The sequence below is a fragment of the Pyrus communis genome, chromosome 10 (assembly GCF_963583255.1).
Source record: "Pyrus communis chromosome 10, drPyrComm1.1, whole genome shotgun sequence".
Classification (NCBI taxonomy): domain Eukaryota; kingdom Viridiplantae; phylum Streptophyta; class Magnoliopsida; order Rosales; family Rosaceae; genus Pyrus; species Pyrus communis.
The window spans coordinates 3,156,659-3,173,456 of record NC_084812.1 but is presented as its reverse complement, the minus strand read 5'-3'; the positions used below and the strand labels follow the sequence as shown (position 1 = coordinate 3,173,456).

General features: G+C 37.1%; 1 protein-coding gene across 1 annotated transcript; it reads right to left on the bottom strand.

Moving 5' to 3' along the window:
* Positions 1-869: 869 nt before the first annotated feature.
* LOC137746774 (auxin-responsive protein IAA21-like) lies at positions 870-3,746 on the bottom strand. The gene is made up of 5 exons (XM_068486781.1): positions 3,048-3,746; positions 2,254-2,483; positions 1,760-1,898; positions 1,530-1,591; positions 870-1,321 (listed from the first exon to the last, which is right to left on the bottom strand). Exons 1-5 carry the CDS (start codon positions 3,536-3,538, stop codon positions 1,284-1,286), a joined length of 960 nt encoding a protein of 319 aa, XP_068342882.1. The 5' UTR covers positions 3,539-3,746; the 3' UTR covers positions 870-1,283.
* Between the last annotated feature and the right edge of the window lie 13,052 nt (positions 3,747-16,798).

Genomic DNA, 16,798 nt, shown 5'->3' with positions numbered 1-16,798 from the left:
CCCTAATTTTAACAATTTTCCAAGAGAAATATTAAAATGTGATGTAATTCAATTCTATTCTTTTAAAATGACCATGACCATGATTAGGAACGAGGAAATTTAAGGTAAAGTATAGTGATCGCAATTGAAGATAAGATGTTAAGGTGATTTAGATATGTGAAAAAAAAAGACCTACAAATACTCCAGTTAAAAAATACGACAAAGACTCAAAGAAACAAGATAGAGATAGAAGACCTAGGAAGATTTGGAAAAAAAAACCTTAAAAAAAAAAAAGAAAAAAAAAATGAAGTACTTGGAGTTAATGGAAGACTTAACGTAAAACCAAGCGCAACAGCGTTCTAGAATTCATATAACCGATCCACTTAATGAGATAAGACTTTGCTGTTATTGATGATAAAATTCAATTCTTTTATATCTTAAAATATGATACCTTGTTGGCGGAATTTTTTTATTAATCCTTCTCATTTTTCTTGTAAAATTTTATTTTGACCTCACAAGCACCTGGGCTTAATTAGCTTTATTTATTTATTTAGCTAGTTTGTAAGTTTTATAGAAGTACATATATACTTTATGATTAACTTTTATAAATTTTATAAGGTTTAAATTCTACAACGGTCTCTGTGTTTGGACACCAACACGCGGTGTTACCACTTCCTCAGTTCAATCTTTTGGTTGTTATTTGCGAGAAGAGTGATTGTAATACCGGCGGTGTTACCAATTCATCCGTGCTACCAATCCCAAGTCCAAACACAGTGACCCTAAACCCTGAAATATAAACATATCATACCCTCGTATTATAATATGTGAATTAATAACATCATCGGTCATACTCAAACTTACCCTTTTTTGGCAAGTCTTGCAATACAGGCTACAAAGCAAAACCAAACTAGTATTCCAATACCACAGTTAATTCCACTGCTTTATGTAGAGACATGGTCCTGATGGAGTTGCCATGGCAAACAAACCATTTTTCATACACAATACAATTACTTCAAGTAGCCAACTATCAGAAATACAGGGGAGAGAGAGAGAGAGAGAGAGAGAGAGAGAGAGAGAGAGAGAGAGAACTAATTAAACTAGACCAGTTTGCAGAAACATATTTCCTACTAGAATGTCATATTTTGTTACACTAAATATTCAATATTTTAGAAGCACAAGTTGATAAGAAACAGAGTGCCCGATTTTGCGAACCGTTCAGTGCCCTTCACGCCTATCATAACAGCAGCTCCCTCTAACCTCATTTGCTTAGAGTATTTGATCCATTCATGGTTGATGAGATGGCGCTAATTACCATTTTTGCACTTCTGCATGGCCCTTGGGGCTATAAGAAATAGATAGAAAAACATGAGGATAATGGTAGCTAAGGATTTCATTTCGCAAACAAATGCCAAAATCACCATGCCATCATGAAATTTTTCGGTATTCTGTCCGTGCAAGAATACAACTTAGAAAGATTAAAACCGATCTTCATAGTGATAGACATGAAAAGAAATGAATTAGATGGAAAAAAAATGGATCACCGAAGATACCTAGACCAATAGCCTCTGAACTCTTCATGATCCTCATCCTCTTACACGAGTCGGTGAACATTCTAGAAGAACAAACAGTCACAAAACTAAGATGCGATCCTCAATTAAGTAAACATTCTTGCATGGAGAAACCTCCTTTGAAAAGCTATTCTATTTGCCTATTTGGTACTATTGTATGTTTCTTGGGATATGAACAGGTAATTTGCAAATTGTGTGAAAAAATCACTTACTCCCAGGGAACATCACCAACTAGCATCCAATCACCATCCTTGTCTTCATAGGTGAGGACATATTCAGCACCATGTAGGAGATCCATCAATCGACTCTCGCTCAATCCATCTCTTGAAGCTCCATGTGAGCCACATTGACCTGAACAAGTTTTCAATTAAAAGATAAAATAAATAAATTGGAATTTCTTTCAAGTTAGATCAGGATTTATTCTTGTCTTAGTTGTCTACATGTATCGAAATATCAACTAGTTGAATTACTTATACCCAGAGACATGCAAACATTCGACCCAACTCTTGTAACAAATTTACAGTTCCGATATTCAAACAAAAGAAGGAACAAAACAACTTTCTTGTTAAGGTAAACATTCTTCAATTGTTCTCGATATCTGATCCTAGCTTCTTAAAGATGATTTGAATCACATAATACTACTGCCGGAAGGGGAAATTTACGGCAGGTGAACATTGACAGAGGATGAGTTATAAAGATAAACTACCAATTGTGAAGCAGCTGAACATCTTTTCCAGAGCTAGAGATAAATCCAGATAGCTGCCATAGGTTTTGAGATCAACTTTCCTCAGGTACGGTGCACCATCCATGCTGACCTTAACATACAGACACCCTGCTCCCATCTTGCCTTCTGCATCATCATCATTTTTCGAAGGAACGGAAGCCATTGAATTCTTCCTAAAAGAACGAATTGGTGGCCACCCTACAACCTGTGCCCTGTAACACACGACATAAAACAAGTTAGAATTTACAAGGAATATCTTAAATAAGATTTGCTATAACTTCGCACTATCCAATCTACGACTATATAAAGTACACAACGGTGCAATTTTGGGTCGAGAAGTCCAGAAAGCAGTAAATTCAAAACAATGAAACCAAGCTAACAGATTAAAGCCTTGGCTGGCAGCCTTGCACAGACGAAGAACTCTTACTGTTCTGAGGCAAATTTAAAAACATACGTGCAACGAAACAATTGAAATTAACACAATCTTATGCCCTTCTTCCAAACATGGAAAGGGAACTTTTGTGCAACATGAGAAATGTAACAACCAATGTACAAAATAAAGTGCATGCAAAACCAACTCTTCAATTCAACCTGAACAGACAAAGAAAATCCCCACAATTTTCTCTAGTACTATTAATTAATAAGATAAGAACAAAAATTAAAACCCATCAGAAATATAATACCACAATTCAGCAAACAAAATATTCATCTTTCTGCAGAAAATTTCTCTAAAGGTAAAAGAAAGATGAAAAGGGCAGAGGAAGAAAACAAATTACTTTGCAGCAGGGGCAGTAGACCCAGCAGACCCTTGGGGTTTCTTCTCATGCAATGGCTTTGGAGATTGCTGGACACCATCTTTCACAGCAGAGCCAGCTAAACCGGTTGGTTGATTGCTGGGTTCACACCCAGCAGCAAGAGCTTTCCCAGCATTCACACCTCTGGGAGAGAGCAAGTTCCCACCTTTGCCCAACTCCACCGCAGATCCACCACTCCCAGAGAAAACCCACTTTCCAGAAGCTCCATCAATGGCGTCTGAGAAGCCCCTCTTGGCCCCAGACACTAACACCTTAACCCCACAGACTGAAAACCCAGCAGCCTTCTCCTCCACCCCACCACCACCGCCGCCGCCGCTGTCTCTCTCCGGAGACCGAGAGCCAGGCAAACCCAGCCTCAGCTCAGTGGCTTTGAGGTTCAAAGCAGCAGACTTGTTAGAGGTTTCCATTGAAGGAGATAAGCCTATGTAATCATGCTCCAAAGATATAGACATCAAAATATATCAACCCAGAAAGCATTAAATGGATTTAAAACCAGAGAAATTAAAAGTTGCGAGCTTTTCTTTCAGATTAAATTGGTGTTTTGGAGAAGAAGATGAAGAAAATGAGAAGCTTTTTTGGGGTTTTGCTGCTCTCTCTCTCTCTCTCCTGTTTGTATATAAAATACACACTTTCTCTCTCAGTACTCAGTACTCTGCAACAGAGAAAATCAATAAAATAAAGAATTATAAATAAATTTAAAAAGCAGGGAAAATGTGGGAATTATTAAATTAAAATTTAATAGACAGCTTTTCTTTTTGGTCGATTATTAAATAGACAGCTTGAGAAATAAAAAGTGCCAACCTTTGGGTTTGGCTTTTTTAAACAATAATAATATAAACTATAATGTTTTTTTATTCATATTTCCACCCAAACTTTTGATGTTTACTCAATTTGATCTTTTAACTTTATTTTGTCTTAAATCAGTTCTTAAACTTCTATGTATACCTGATAATAAAATGATTTTTATCACAAAAGTTGACAGAATAGTACGTGATCACTTTATGAATATCTACTTGCTCTAATGCTCACTATTTACTAGCACACTACCACTTTTGTATAATGAAACATACCAAACCAACCAACTCAAATCAATCAGTTGGTCTGTATGTTTTATCTATAGAAAATTGAAGATAGAATTTAAGCACGTAGTTTGCTCGAAACAAAACACAACCAAATTGAATAACTACAAAAAATTGTGGCAACTTTTATAATTACCATCACTATAACATTATTGTTCTTTTTTTTTTTTTTCATAATCTCTATCGACCTCATTTACCACATTTTAAAAATATTTAAGACGAAAAAAGTCTGAGGACCAAAGTGAAACCAGTCCTAAATTTCAGGGGACAAATTAATAATAACTAAATTATAATTTTCCATAAGAACCTTTTTTGGGGGCAACCAGTCCGACAGGTCACAGAAAGTTCCCGGCAAACTTTCCTTTTCTATTATTTATTCCAATTTTATATTATTCTTCAATATTTTTTTTATTATTATTCTCCAATATTAAAATAAAAAAAATATTCTCAAAAATAATAGAAAAATTGGTATCCGCGCAGTGAACGTGTGGCCGGCAATGGGAAATTACGGAAAGGGACGGGACTGGAAAAAACAGTCGGAATTTCGAAGGCGGATAGGGAAATCCCGGGTGGGGGGATTGTTTTGGCGGATACGGTGTTTGGATTGCGGGAAAGAAAGGGAAAAGTCGGGTGGGAAAGTGAGAGAATTTGTGAGAAAGCTGACACCGATGGAGATGCTCGAAACGACCAATTGGACAAAAAAAAAAAAAGAAAAAAAAAAGGGGGAAAAAGACGGCAGTTTGATGAATTGGGAAGAGAGTTGGGTTGATGGGGAAGTGACTCTCTGTGATTTGTGTTTGTACGTCCCGACAGCTAGCGGTCGTTTGGATGCCCGGAAAATTTTGAAAACTTTCCCGGAAAATTTTGACGGGAGAGACGGGTGGCTGAAAAGAAAGCACACTCATTTTTACCGGAAAAACAGCACATAGACAAAAGAAAAAACAATAAATGTTTCTTTTTGGATTTTCAATGTCACCAGTTAATCTGCTAACCAAGAAAAAATATTAGAAAAAGTAAATGAAACGAATTTTTGTTTCTTTTTTGGTTGCGGGATATTTTATTCAGTGGAACAAGTGCGTTAGTTATTTAAATAGTTAGTTATTAGAAAATGGGATTTATCAACAATTTTTTTTTTGTTAAAAACAAATATCATCTTATAAAAAGGTCTTCAATTCTATAAGGCTTATTTTGTCACTTAATATTATACAAGCTCAATTTTTATCTCATTTTTTCTTGTAACGTGAATGTCACATCCCGGTCCGGGGGAGATCACTTCCTGAGTCCGCTCCATCATCGTAGCATGATATTGTCCGCTTTGGGCTCCGACCATGCCCTCATGGTTTTGTTTCTGGGAAATCAGACGAGAATTTCCCGATGGGTCATCCATCTTGGGAATGCTCTCGCGCGCTACTCGCTTAACTTCGGAGTTCCCATGGAACCCGAAGCCAGTGAGCTTCCAAAAGGCCTCATGCTAGGTAGAGATGAGAATATACATATAAGGATCATTCCCCTGGACGATGTGGGATTTTACAGTGAAACTCTATCTCATTTTTTCTCATAACTTGAAACTTTGTTAACAAATCATTAAAATGGTGTAAGTGTTAGGAGTATTATATGAATGGATAAGATGTTGCCAAATGTCAATAGATTAGTCTTGCAGTTATAAGGTTGTTAGAAGATAGCTTAGTTAGGAAGCTGTCTTAAATAGTATAAATATCCTTTGTAATGAAACAGTGAAGGTTAATGAAAAATAGTAAACACAATTCAGAAATATATCTTGCTCTCCAAGTATTCTTTATCTCTCCATTTCTCTTTATGTCAATCTTCTACTTCTCTGATATCTATTTAGATTGGTTTACATGGTATCATCGCCGGAAAAAGCATAAAGCTTTGGGGTGTATCGATCTGGGATTTCTGTCTGTGGTTGATTTCTGTATATGCTTCCGCTTCTGCTCGCATCTATATATATGTGTCTCTCTCTCTTCTCTTTCTTCCTTCTTGATTTGGGTATTTTCTGCTCAAGTTAGGGTTCATTCATTTGCGTTTGGTTTTCTGCACACCAAGTGTTCGACGTTTGTTCTCTGTCATTTTCGGTGAAGCAAATTTACCAAAATGGTGACCGTGTCTCAGTTGCAAATCTTGCAATCGCCTATTACATCTCTTCTCTCCTCTGTCTCTACGTCCGTAACCATGAAGCTGGACGATACCAATTACTTGACTTGACATTTCCAAATGCAGCTTTTGTTGGAAGGCTATGGCATTATGGGGTTTGTTGATGGGTCTACTCCTTGCCCTCCTCGATTTTCTGATGTGATTTCTGGGGATTCTGAAGTTGTTTCGGGTAGTACTACTGCACAAGTTGAATCTGATGCATACCGGATTTGGAAAATGCATGACAAAGCGTTGATGCAGCTTATTTCTGCCACTCTTTCGCCTCCTGCAATTTCTTGTGCAATTGGGAGTATCAGTTCTCTGGATTTGTGGACTCGTCTGAAAGAACAATTTTCTACTGTTACTCGATCCAGTATTTTCCAGATGAAATCTGAGTTACAAACTATCAAGAAAGGTAATGATTCCATCACTCTATATCTGCAAAGGATCAAGGAAGCTCGCGATTATTTGTCTGCTGCTGGTGTTCATTTTGATGATGATGATATTGTCATTCTTACATTGACTGGTTTACCTTCTGAGTTCAATACCATTCGGTCAGTCATTAGGGGTCGTGATACAGTTATTTCACTGAAAGATCTTCGTTCCCAACTCCTTGCTGAAAACTATGCATGCTGCCCCGTTGCTTACTGCTTTAGTTGCTCAACAGCCAGGTTTTCCTTCTAAGAATTCTGGTGGTTTTTTGTCTCAAAATCATAATTCCAATTATCAGTATAATGGTTCTCGAGGGTTCAATAACAAGAATAAAGGCAGAGATCGGTTTCATTCCAATAATAGGTTTGGCACCAATAACAGGTTTTCTAATTCTGGCCCTGGAATTTTGGGAACTTCTCCACAACAGTTTGGTTCTTCTCCATTGATGACATGCCAAATCTGTGGCAAGCCTAATCATCTTACCACTACTTGCCGTTTTAGAAATACTTCTGGTTCTCAAGGCTGCCAAATCTGTGGGAAAACTAATCATTTTGCTGATACTTGCCGATTTCGAAATTCTGGGGTGAATTCAGGATGTCAAATATGTGGGAACTCTAGTCACAGTGCTGAGTTTTGTTTCCAGAAGGGTTCTAATGATCCGATGACTGCCATGTATGCTCATACCACCTCTGGAACTCAGTCCAGTTCTCCTCAATCATATGGTCCATCTCAGCAAGTTTGGCTCACTGACTCAGGAGCAACGAATCACATGACCACTGAATTGCAGAATCTGTCTCTTGCAACTCCTTATCCATCCACTGAGACTATCCAAGCTGCCAATGGTGAAGGTTTAGCCATATCTCATATTGGCTCTACCACTCTTCACACTCCATTACAGTCTTTGCAATTAAATTCTGTTTTATATGTTCCGAAATTAACACAGAATCTGCTATTAGTTCATAAAATCTGCTTGGACAATAATTGTTGGATAATCTTTGATGCCTTTTGTTTCTGGATTCAGGACAAAACCACAGGGAGGATACTCTACAAAGGGCTGTGCAGTAATGGGGTGTATCCGATTCTTTCTTCCAAATTTGGGGCTTCTTCACAACATGCCTATGCTGCTGCTTATCTTAGACACCAAGTGAATTCAAGACTCTGGCACAACAGACTAGGTCATCCATCTAATCCTATAGTATCTCAGATTTTAAGAAAGTCCAGACTGTCTTGTAGTCCTGATTCTTTGTCTCTGTTGTGTTCTAACTGTTTGGAAGGAAAGTTTACAAAACTTCCTTTTCCTGTGTCATAGTTTAAGTCTGTAACACCTTTTGAGATAGTTCATAGTGATGTTTGGGGTCCCGCTCCTTGTTTGTCCATTGAAGGGTTCAAGTATTATGTGACCTTTATTGATGAGTGTACTCGTTATACTTGGATTTTTCCACTACATAATAAAAGTGATGTTTACTCAACTTTTGTATTTTTACATTTTAACTCAATTTGATGCCTCTGTGAAAACATTACAAACAGATGGGGGTGGGGAGTATATAGGGAAATCTTTTCAAGCTTTTCTTTTGGATAAAGGCATTCTTCATCATATGTCCTGTCCTCATACCCCTGAGCAAAACGGCCTCGCTGAGCGCAAACATAGACATATAGTTGAGACTTCCATTACTTTGTTACAAACAGCTTCTTTACCCTCTCTTTTTTGGTCCTATGCAGTTCATATTTCTGTCTATCTTATCAATAGGATGCCATCTTCTACTTTGGATAATAAATCCCCATTTGAGCTACTGTTTCATGCCATTCCCGAAATTCAACATCTTCGAGTTTTTGTTGCTCTTGTTTCCCACTCTTGAGACCCTATAATAGTACTAAACTTCAACCTAGAACTATAAAATGTGTCTTCTTGGGGTATGCTTCTAAGTTTAAAGGGTACATCTGTTTTGAGGTGACTACGAAACGGTTCTATATATCAAGACATGTTCTTTTTGATGAATCTGAATTTCCTTATTCCACCCTAGTGTCTTCTGTTAAACCAATTAATTCCCCTGTCCTTCCTTCTCATGTTTCTCCTTCTGGTTTGGTACCAAACAATGATAATGTAATGGTTGTGCCTTCTGTTTCTTCTTCTAGTTTGATGCAGTCTAGGTCCACACAGTCTGCTCCAAATAGTCCTTTAGCCCTTAGGTGTCATCCTATCACTGCCCCCAGTTTGTCCAATGGATCTAGTCTGTCTATGCCCTCTGCACCATCTGGTAGTCATACTCTCCCTGGTGATCTTCCTGAGGCTGCCCCAATTACTAGCACTGCAGATCAACCCGTATCCTCTTCTGTTCCTGTGGTTTCTGAATTCCAGCCTGACCACCTCCAAGTGGTTCTCTCTGTTCCAACCTTTAATTTGCATCCAATGCAAACTCGTTCGAAGAGTGGTATTTCTAAGAAAATTGCTTTCTTGTCTGTGGTCCATGAAAATGGAGGGGCTGATCTCACTAAAGTGGAACCTGCTACCTATAAATCTGCTTTGACTTCCCCTGTGTGGTGTGCAGCCATGAAAGAAGAACTATCAGCTCTCTATAATCAAGGTACTTGGTCGTTGGTACCTCTTCCTTCTCACAAGAATTTAGTGGGCTGTAAGTGGGTGTTCAAAATAAAGAAGACTGCTGATGGTTATATAGGGAGGTATAAGGCCCGTTTAGTTGCAAAAGGGTTTAATCAAGAAGAGGGTATCGATTATGGGGAGACTTTCAGTCCTGTGGTAAAACCAACCACTGTGAGACTTGTCCTTGCTTTGGCTGCACAATATGGCTGGTGTTTAAGGCAGTTAGATGTGAAAAATGCCTTTTTACATGGCATTCTTCAGGAAGAGGTCTATATGTCCCAACCTCCTGGTTTTCATGATTCTAAACATAAGGGTTATGTTTGTAAGCTCCATAAGTCCTTGTATGGGTTGAAACAAGCCCCTAGGGCCTGGAATGACAGATTTACCAAGTTTCTGCCTTCTTTGGGTTTCCAGTCCACTTATTCTGATTCTTCACTCTTTGTCAAGCATGCTGGTGATTCTGTTGTGATTCTTTTATTATATGTTGATGATATAATCATCACAGGCAGTGTCAGTCAATGTGTTACTGATGTTATTCATGCCTTGTCACATGAGTTTGATATTAAGGACTTGGGACCATTGCATTACTTTCTGGGGATTCAGATTGTGCAGCAAACAAATGGGATTTTTTTGTCTTAAGAAAAGTATATCACTGACCTTCTCACCAAGTCAGAAATGTTGTCCTCCAAGCCTTGTGCCACTCCCTGTTTACCTTATACTCGTTTATTGAAAGATGATGGCCACCCATATAACAATCCTGCCCTGTATAGGAGTCTTGTGGGGGCTCTTCAGTATCTAACATTCACAAGACCTGATATTGCTTTTGCAATGCATCAAGTGAGTCAGTTTATGCATGCCCCGATGGACTCTCATTTTCAGGCAGTCAAGAGAGTTCTTAGACACCTTCGAGCTACACTGAGTTTTGGCATTCGATATGTTAAGGGTGATTTGGATCTTAAAGCTTTTAGTGATGCAGATTGGGCAGGGGATCCTAATGATCGGCGTTCCACCATTGGATTGGTTATTTTTCTAGGCTCGAATCCGATCTCCTGGTCCTCCAAGAAGCAGCAAACTGTCTCTCGGTCATCCACAGAGGCTGAGTATCGGGCATTGTCTTCTACAACAGCTGAGATTGATTGGATTAAACAGTTGTTGGGTTTTCTGCAGGTTTCTATATCTGACCCACCTACTCTGTATTGTGATAATCTTTCTGTTATTGCCTTAACCTTGAATCCTGTCCAGCATCAACGCACTAAACATATAGAAGTTGATATCCATTTTGTGCGCGAACAAGTTGCTAACCACCTTTTGCAAGTGCATTTTGTTTCTTCTGGTGAGCAGTTTGCTGATATTTTCACCAAGGGGTTGTCCGCGCCTTTGTTTCAGCTCCATTGCAACAATCTCCGGCTCAGTCTCTCTGCCCCTGAGCTTGAGGGGGGATGTTAGGAGTATTATATGAATGGATAAGATGTTGCCAAATGTCAATAGATTAGTCTTGCAATTATAAGGTTGTTAGAAGATAGCTTAGTTAGGAAGCTGTCTTAAATAGTATAAATATCCTTTGTAATGAAACAGTGAAGGTTAATGAAAAATAGTAAACACAATTCAGAAATATATCTTGCTCTCCGAGTATTCTTTATCTCTCCATTTCTCTTTCTGTCAATCTTCTTCTTCTCTGATATCTGTTTAGATTGGTTTACAGTAAGTGGTATAAATAAGACATATTGTTCTTGAACCAACATTTTTATTTTACTTGTATTGACAAAAGAATTTTTAATTAATACACTTATGTGACTTACATCTTAGTAACAATTTGGTTTTATTTGTGTCGCATAAACTGTTTTGATGTATTTATGATAGAATTTGACAACAGAAGGGAAAATGAGACTCAAATTGAGTTTTAGAATACTAAGCGGTCGATGACGGAGTTAGAAATTTTTCACCGGTTGGGTTAGCTTAAAGATTTAAATCTTTATAAACAAAAAAACTTGATACTATATTTTTCACTGTATCAGCTAGTTTAGGAAAATTTTCACAAGGCGAGCTAAGAATTTTCGTTATTAAACAAATATGTTAAAATTCAAACAAATCCAAACTTGTATATGTACAAAAAGGGATGAGAAAAAGAATGTAAGAAAAAGAGACAGTTGTAAATTATATTATATAATTAAACTAAGAAAATTCGGATTATTGACTAAATATATGGTGGATTATATTGGAAAATCAATAAAAATTACATGTAAAATTTTATTTTTCACCGAAAGTTACTTGGGCTGTAGCTCAGGATAGCCCTTAACGTGACTCCGCCAGTGTAAGCGGTAAGACTTGAGTTTTAAAGAGTTAATAAAACTTGAGTTAAATTTTGGAGAGATAAGAGAAATGTAATTTAAGCTCATACTATTACAAAGTAATTCACGTATATTAATTAATCATCAAAATTGGGTGCAAAAATGCACATTGCAAAAATACTATATATATTTTTCGAACCAATTTAACTAAATCACAAAATGCGACATTTTGTGCTCGTATATTTCGTTTTTTTTCTTTTGTTTATGTAAAAAAAAAAAAAGATATTTTAAAATTCCAAACATGTGCGTATCCCGTCAATCAAATTGGATATTTTAGTAGAGGAAGTGATTGGACGGCACTAAAGTTTGCACGGTTACAAAGAAGATGGGTTGGTGGGGGACAAACGGCGTTACGCTTGTGGTGTCCCTGCGGATGCCACTACACATTAAAGCAACCGGCAACCCCTTCGCAACAGATCCCGCTCAATTTTTTTTTATTTATTTTTATTTTTTTTTCCAAGTGACCTTTTATCATAATTGAATCATTGTATAACGATATGGATTCAAATTTTATCGTTAGCTAATTTAATATTTAATTTAACAAAACCTATTATTTGAAATATTAAAAAAAAAAGTTTTTTTTATTAATTTCTTCTATATTTTCAAAACACAAAATTTACATTTCTAATTTCTTCATTATTTTTCTGGTAAATATAAATATTAATTTTGGGTAAAGATCAATTTTCTGTTTTGCTTTCCTTCTAACCTTTGCATGCAAGGAATTTCATTGATTTTGAAACCAGTAAACTTCAACGATCAGTATCTGTTTTGAAGTAACCATATATTTCCATTAACATGTATAATTTTGTCCTGGAATACATTGTACGACACTATAATAATTTGGTATTAAATTTACAATCCACAAAAATTAAGCTCAAAATTTTTCATTTAAAAGTAAAGAGGAATAGCATTAGACTACAGTGCTAAATGACATTTTTTTATTTCTATCATATTAAAAAGAATCCATGATTTTATTCATGATAGAACCCTTTTTTGTGAATTGAGATCCACTCCAAATCTCTGAGTTAGAAGCCCATAGACCAAGAGATCTACACTACTCAATTTCAATAATACAGCCCCCATTAGTCATCTTACTGACCCACTTCACAAAAATAAAAATAAAACTTGAACTACCCGATCTCCTTCTCTCTCCTAAATGATTTGAATCTCTCGGTCCGCTAGCTTTGAACATAAAAATCTAGAGTGGATCTCATCCTCCTTTTTGTAACTTTTTTTTTTTTTTTTTTTTTGAACAATCGTTTTTGTAACACTTTGAGATTGAAGTTTTGTGTTGTGGGGTCACCAAATAATGGAGTGGAAGTTGCAATCTATTTATGTTCTAATCCAAACTTATCCGGAAGTTGAAAAGCAGAATTTCTTCAACTTCATCCCAAGCATTGGAATTTTGTCAACAATTAGGATAATTCTAATTTTTGATACTCTAACTGGTGTTGATGATGATATATCATGCTAAAGCACTTACTAATGAAGAAATAAACACCATAATGTAAACCCGAATTTCTACTTCACCTATTCCTCAAAATATTATCTTTTCAAGATTTCTGCTTTATTCTAAATAATTATTCTTTCCCCTTTTATATCTCCCTATATAATATAATAACCCCCTTCTCATTTCTTGAGTACAATTTCTCTTTAAATTTTTCCAACAGATGGACGTGTGATAACTTTTTTGAAACGTTAATAATATTTTTTAACTAGGAGGAAACATGTTTTGTAGTTGTAATAATTTCACATTTTCTTTTTTCAAAATGATGAACATGTTGAAAGGAAATCTCACAAAGAGGACCCACAGTACTAGGTGGGCCTCAAGTACCAAACTTGTTGCCTCTTGTTGGTGGGCCTCCATAGGCTTTGGCAGGAGTGTGGTTTTAAAGAGCAGTGTTGGAAAAACGATAGTGGTTTCCAAGCAGCCAAAGCAATCTCCACTCCCTTTCAAGTTTTAATCACAATGCCTTTGGCTTCACATCCGGAAAGCGCTGTTTACGTGATTAAGAGTGTTTATCTTGCACTTCACATGATTAAGAGCGTCTGCTTGTCCACTGAACGACTCGTGTTCGAATCTCTCTTCCTTAACACCGCTTGTATCAAAAACTGCACATGAATCACATCCCTGGTGAGATGTGATATACTGTGCTTTTCTCTTGGTGTTTGGCCAAGCTCAACTGGTGAAGTGAACTATCTCCATATTTTTGGTGGTGATTGACAGGTTGTGGGTCCACAGTGCCCTGCACTTTTGCTACAGTTACCCATGAGATAAGGTATATCTAGGCCCACCACCAATATGAGGGATTCTAATCTTTCTCCTCAATACTCAAATTCTAGGGCATCAGTATTTCGGATGGTGGACACAACCGCATGTCATGATCATCACAGTTTTGAATCCTTTTAGTGCCATGGTCAGTCAATCTTAATATTGTGCAGCAACAATAACTTGATATGCGAGAAGAACTTTCATGCACTTGAGGCGGTACAATAACGGTATATTGAGTTAATGATGTATTTTCATGCACTTGACGAACTTTCATGTACATAAAGACTACACTGAAAATAACTTAAGTAGGTATTATACATAAAAATTAAAGAACATAACAGTTTGTGAACGGATTGAGATACCATCACCATAACATCTCAAGGTTTAGGTTTCTCCCCCAGTGTACATATTGATTAATTACTTGAAGCATACAAGGCCTTAAAAAGATGGCCAGCTCCTCCAACATCCCAAATGGTTGTCACAATCAAAGCAAAGACTTTCTGGTAAGGGTTAGGAGACAGCATGAATCTTCAAAATATCACCCACATGAACCCATTCTGTATTTGATTAAACATGAAAAGGAATAAATAGCCTTTTTCTTTTAGTCCCCAGATGGCAAATCCATCATAGCCATCTATGAATTATGGCACGTCTTGCCATCAGACACACTTGATAAGAGAGGCCAAATGGAGCCCACCACACCACTCCATGGAGAGGAATTAGAGGGAAAACCCTAACCCTAGTACTAATGAGGCATTATTACTGCAGATCCATAACCAGAAAAGCTTTTGTAATCTTGTGTTCTTATGGATTAGCACTGGAAAAGTAACACGTCACATTTGGTTTTACCTTAGAATTATGTCTCGAATGTGAATTATGATGTTTTATGTCTTTCAAGTCAATCTGAAGTCACATTAATTCGTTTTATTCTATGAGAATGCTACCATTAGTTACACATGCACGTATGAGTTAATTTCGGTCTTCATAATTAGTCCAGGCACGTGTGCGACTCATCCTAACACTGCTTTTAATCTTTTTCGCAGTTCAGTCCCACCTCCCAAGTCTTATCCTTAGTTGTATAACACTATCAATTGCATGATTATGAGATTTGGGAAGAACCCTAATTTGTAAGAGGGATTCGAGTGTAAACATCAGTATGCGCACGGAGATTCTCTTGCATGCAACCGAAAATACATCCATCGGAAAGTCCAAAGATCTCCAATGCGCTGCTGACCTAGCTACAAAATGCATCGTTTTGCAGAGAAAGATTTACAAGTAGAAGACAAACATTATAAGTTTGTAACTATCAGAAATCGTTTAGTAAGACTTGGTGAAACGAAAGCCTCCCAGTTTACGCCAGAATCTGCTAGCAAGGTGATTGGCCTGCAGCAAAAAGCAACCAAGCCAAAGGAAAGAAACGTTTCTAATAGTACCCAAATCCTGCTATATTGGTTTGAACTGGTTCTCATATTATAAAACTGAAGCAAGCTAGGGTTATGCATAGGAGAGTAACTTGCATGTTACGTCACAGGTTGTATGTTTTTTTTTTTCTCTCTCTTTACGTAGTTATCACGTAAGCAGAGAAAAGAGAAAATGATATACACCCCCCATGACAGGTAGGTTTCTCTCATCGAGCCGAGACCTGAAGATATAGGCTGTTCAGTCCTATGCTCCATTTGTACCTTTTTACTGCAAGTCTTGCAAGTGTTAACGAAGACTAGGATTCCAGCTTTGATATTCTAGCACTGTTCATAGGTGACTTGCATCCAACAAAAAGCTTGCAGGTAGTGTTGTAATAGCAGTACTTGAATCCACAGCAATGGGGTCCAAATAAATGTCACAAAATTATTGGAGTCTAGTAGGTGCAGAGGCCCTGAATCTTTACGAGCTAAATAATTCAAAGTTACAACTGGTGGTTTGTCAATATCACAATTGCCATCCTACATCAAATCACTTGGCAACTCAACAAGGTAAAATGAAAAGTGGGTGATAATCTAAATCATACATGCCATTTTTTTTGTATTTGATTCATAGGTTCTGAATTCTCACTCCCTTAGTTTATCTCAAAAGGTTTCAGTGCAACTTAAGAAGATAACTCACGTAATATTTGTAAAGTATGAGACGTACAATGGTAGGGCTAGTTTTGATCAATCGTGTGAGGATACGTAACTTAATGACTAAGGATCGCATGAGGCATGACCATCTTTAGAGTCACCTTCGTCTTAAAATTGGGAGCCCTAGTAGCGTTTGCCCAGCTGAATTTGGCAAAAGCTTTTGAGTGGAGCAAGTGCATGTGGGTGTGACATTGAGAGCCACCAAAATTCCAGAATTGAATCATTTTTTTGCGAGGATTCAGCATAAGTGTGTATGCATACTATGTGACTTTTGAGCGGCTAGTTCACTTCCAGATGTCAGCTTTTGAAAGTGCTTGGCATGAAAAACCTCGGTGGGTTTTGACTTTGAGCCTACATACCTAAAAGCAAATGTCAACTAGACTTGTGCTCGACAAAAACTGATTCTACCAAAATGCTCCGAAATATAACAAGTTTACGGAGTTTAAAAGGGTCATAACCTGTTTGATAAGAACGTTGAATTTATGCATGTATCCTCATCAAGATTCAAGAACGAACAAAGCATGGAACAATTCTATTCATGAGGTCCACATTTTCTTGTTACTTACGTGTCGATAGCCGTGGGAAAAGTCAAGAACTAGAACGTTTTGTTTTTCTTCTTGTACCCATTTTTGATAAGTGAACATTACATGATATATTGATTACTCGACATTTTTGATATGTAAACATTACAAGATATATTGATTATTCGGACATTAG

Bases quoted from the DNA above. Each gene is read 5' to 3' on its own strand.
- LOC137746774 (XM_068486781.1), bottom strand. From the start codon at position 3,538: ATGTCTATATCTTTGGAGCATGATTACATAGGCTTATCTCCTTCAATG. The intron at 2,484-3,047 runs GTAATTTGTTTT...CGTGTGTTACAG, and splicing joins TCTACTGCCCCTGCTGCAAA to GGCACAGGTTGTAGGGTGGC. The intron at 1,592-1,759 runs GTAAGTGATTTT...TTGTTCTTCTAG, and splicing joins GTTGGTGATGTTCCCTGGGA to AATGTTCACCGACTCGTGTA.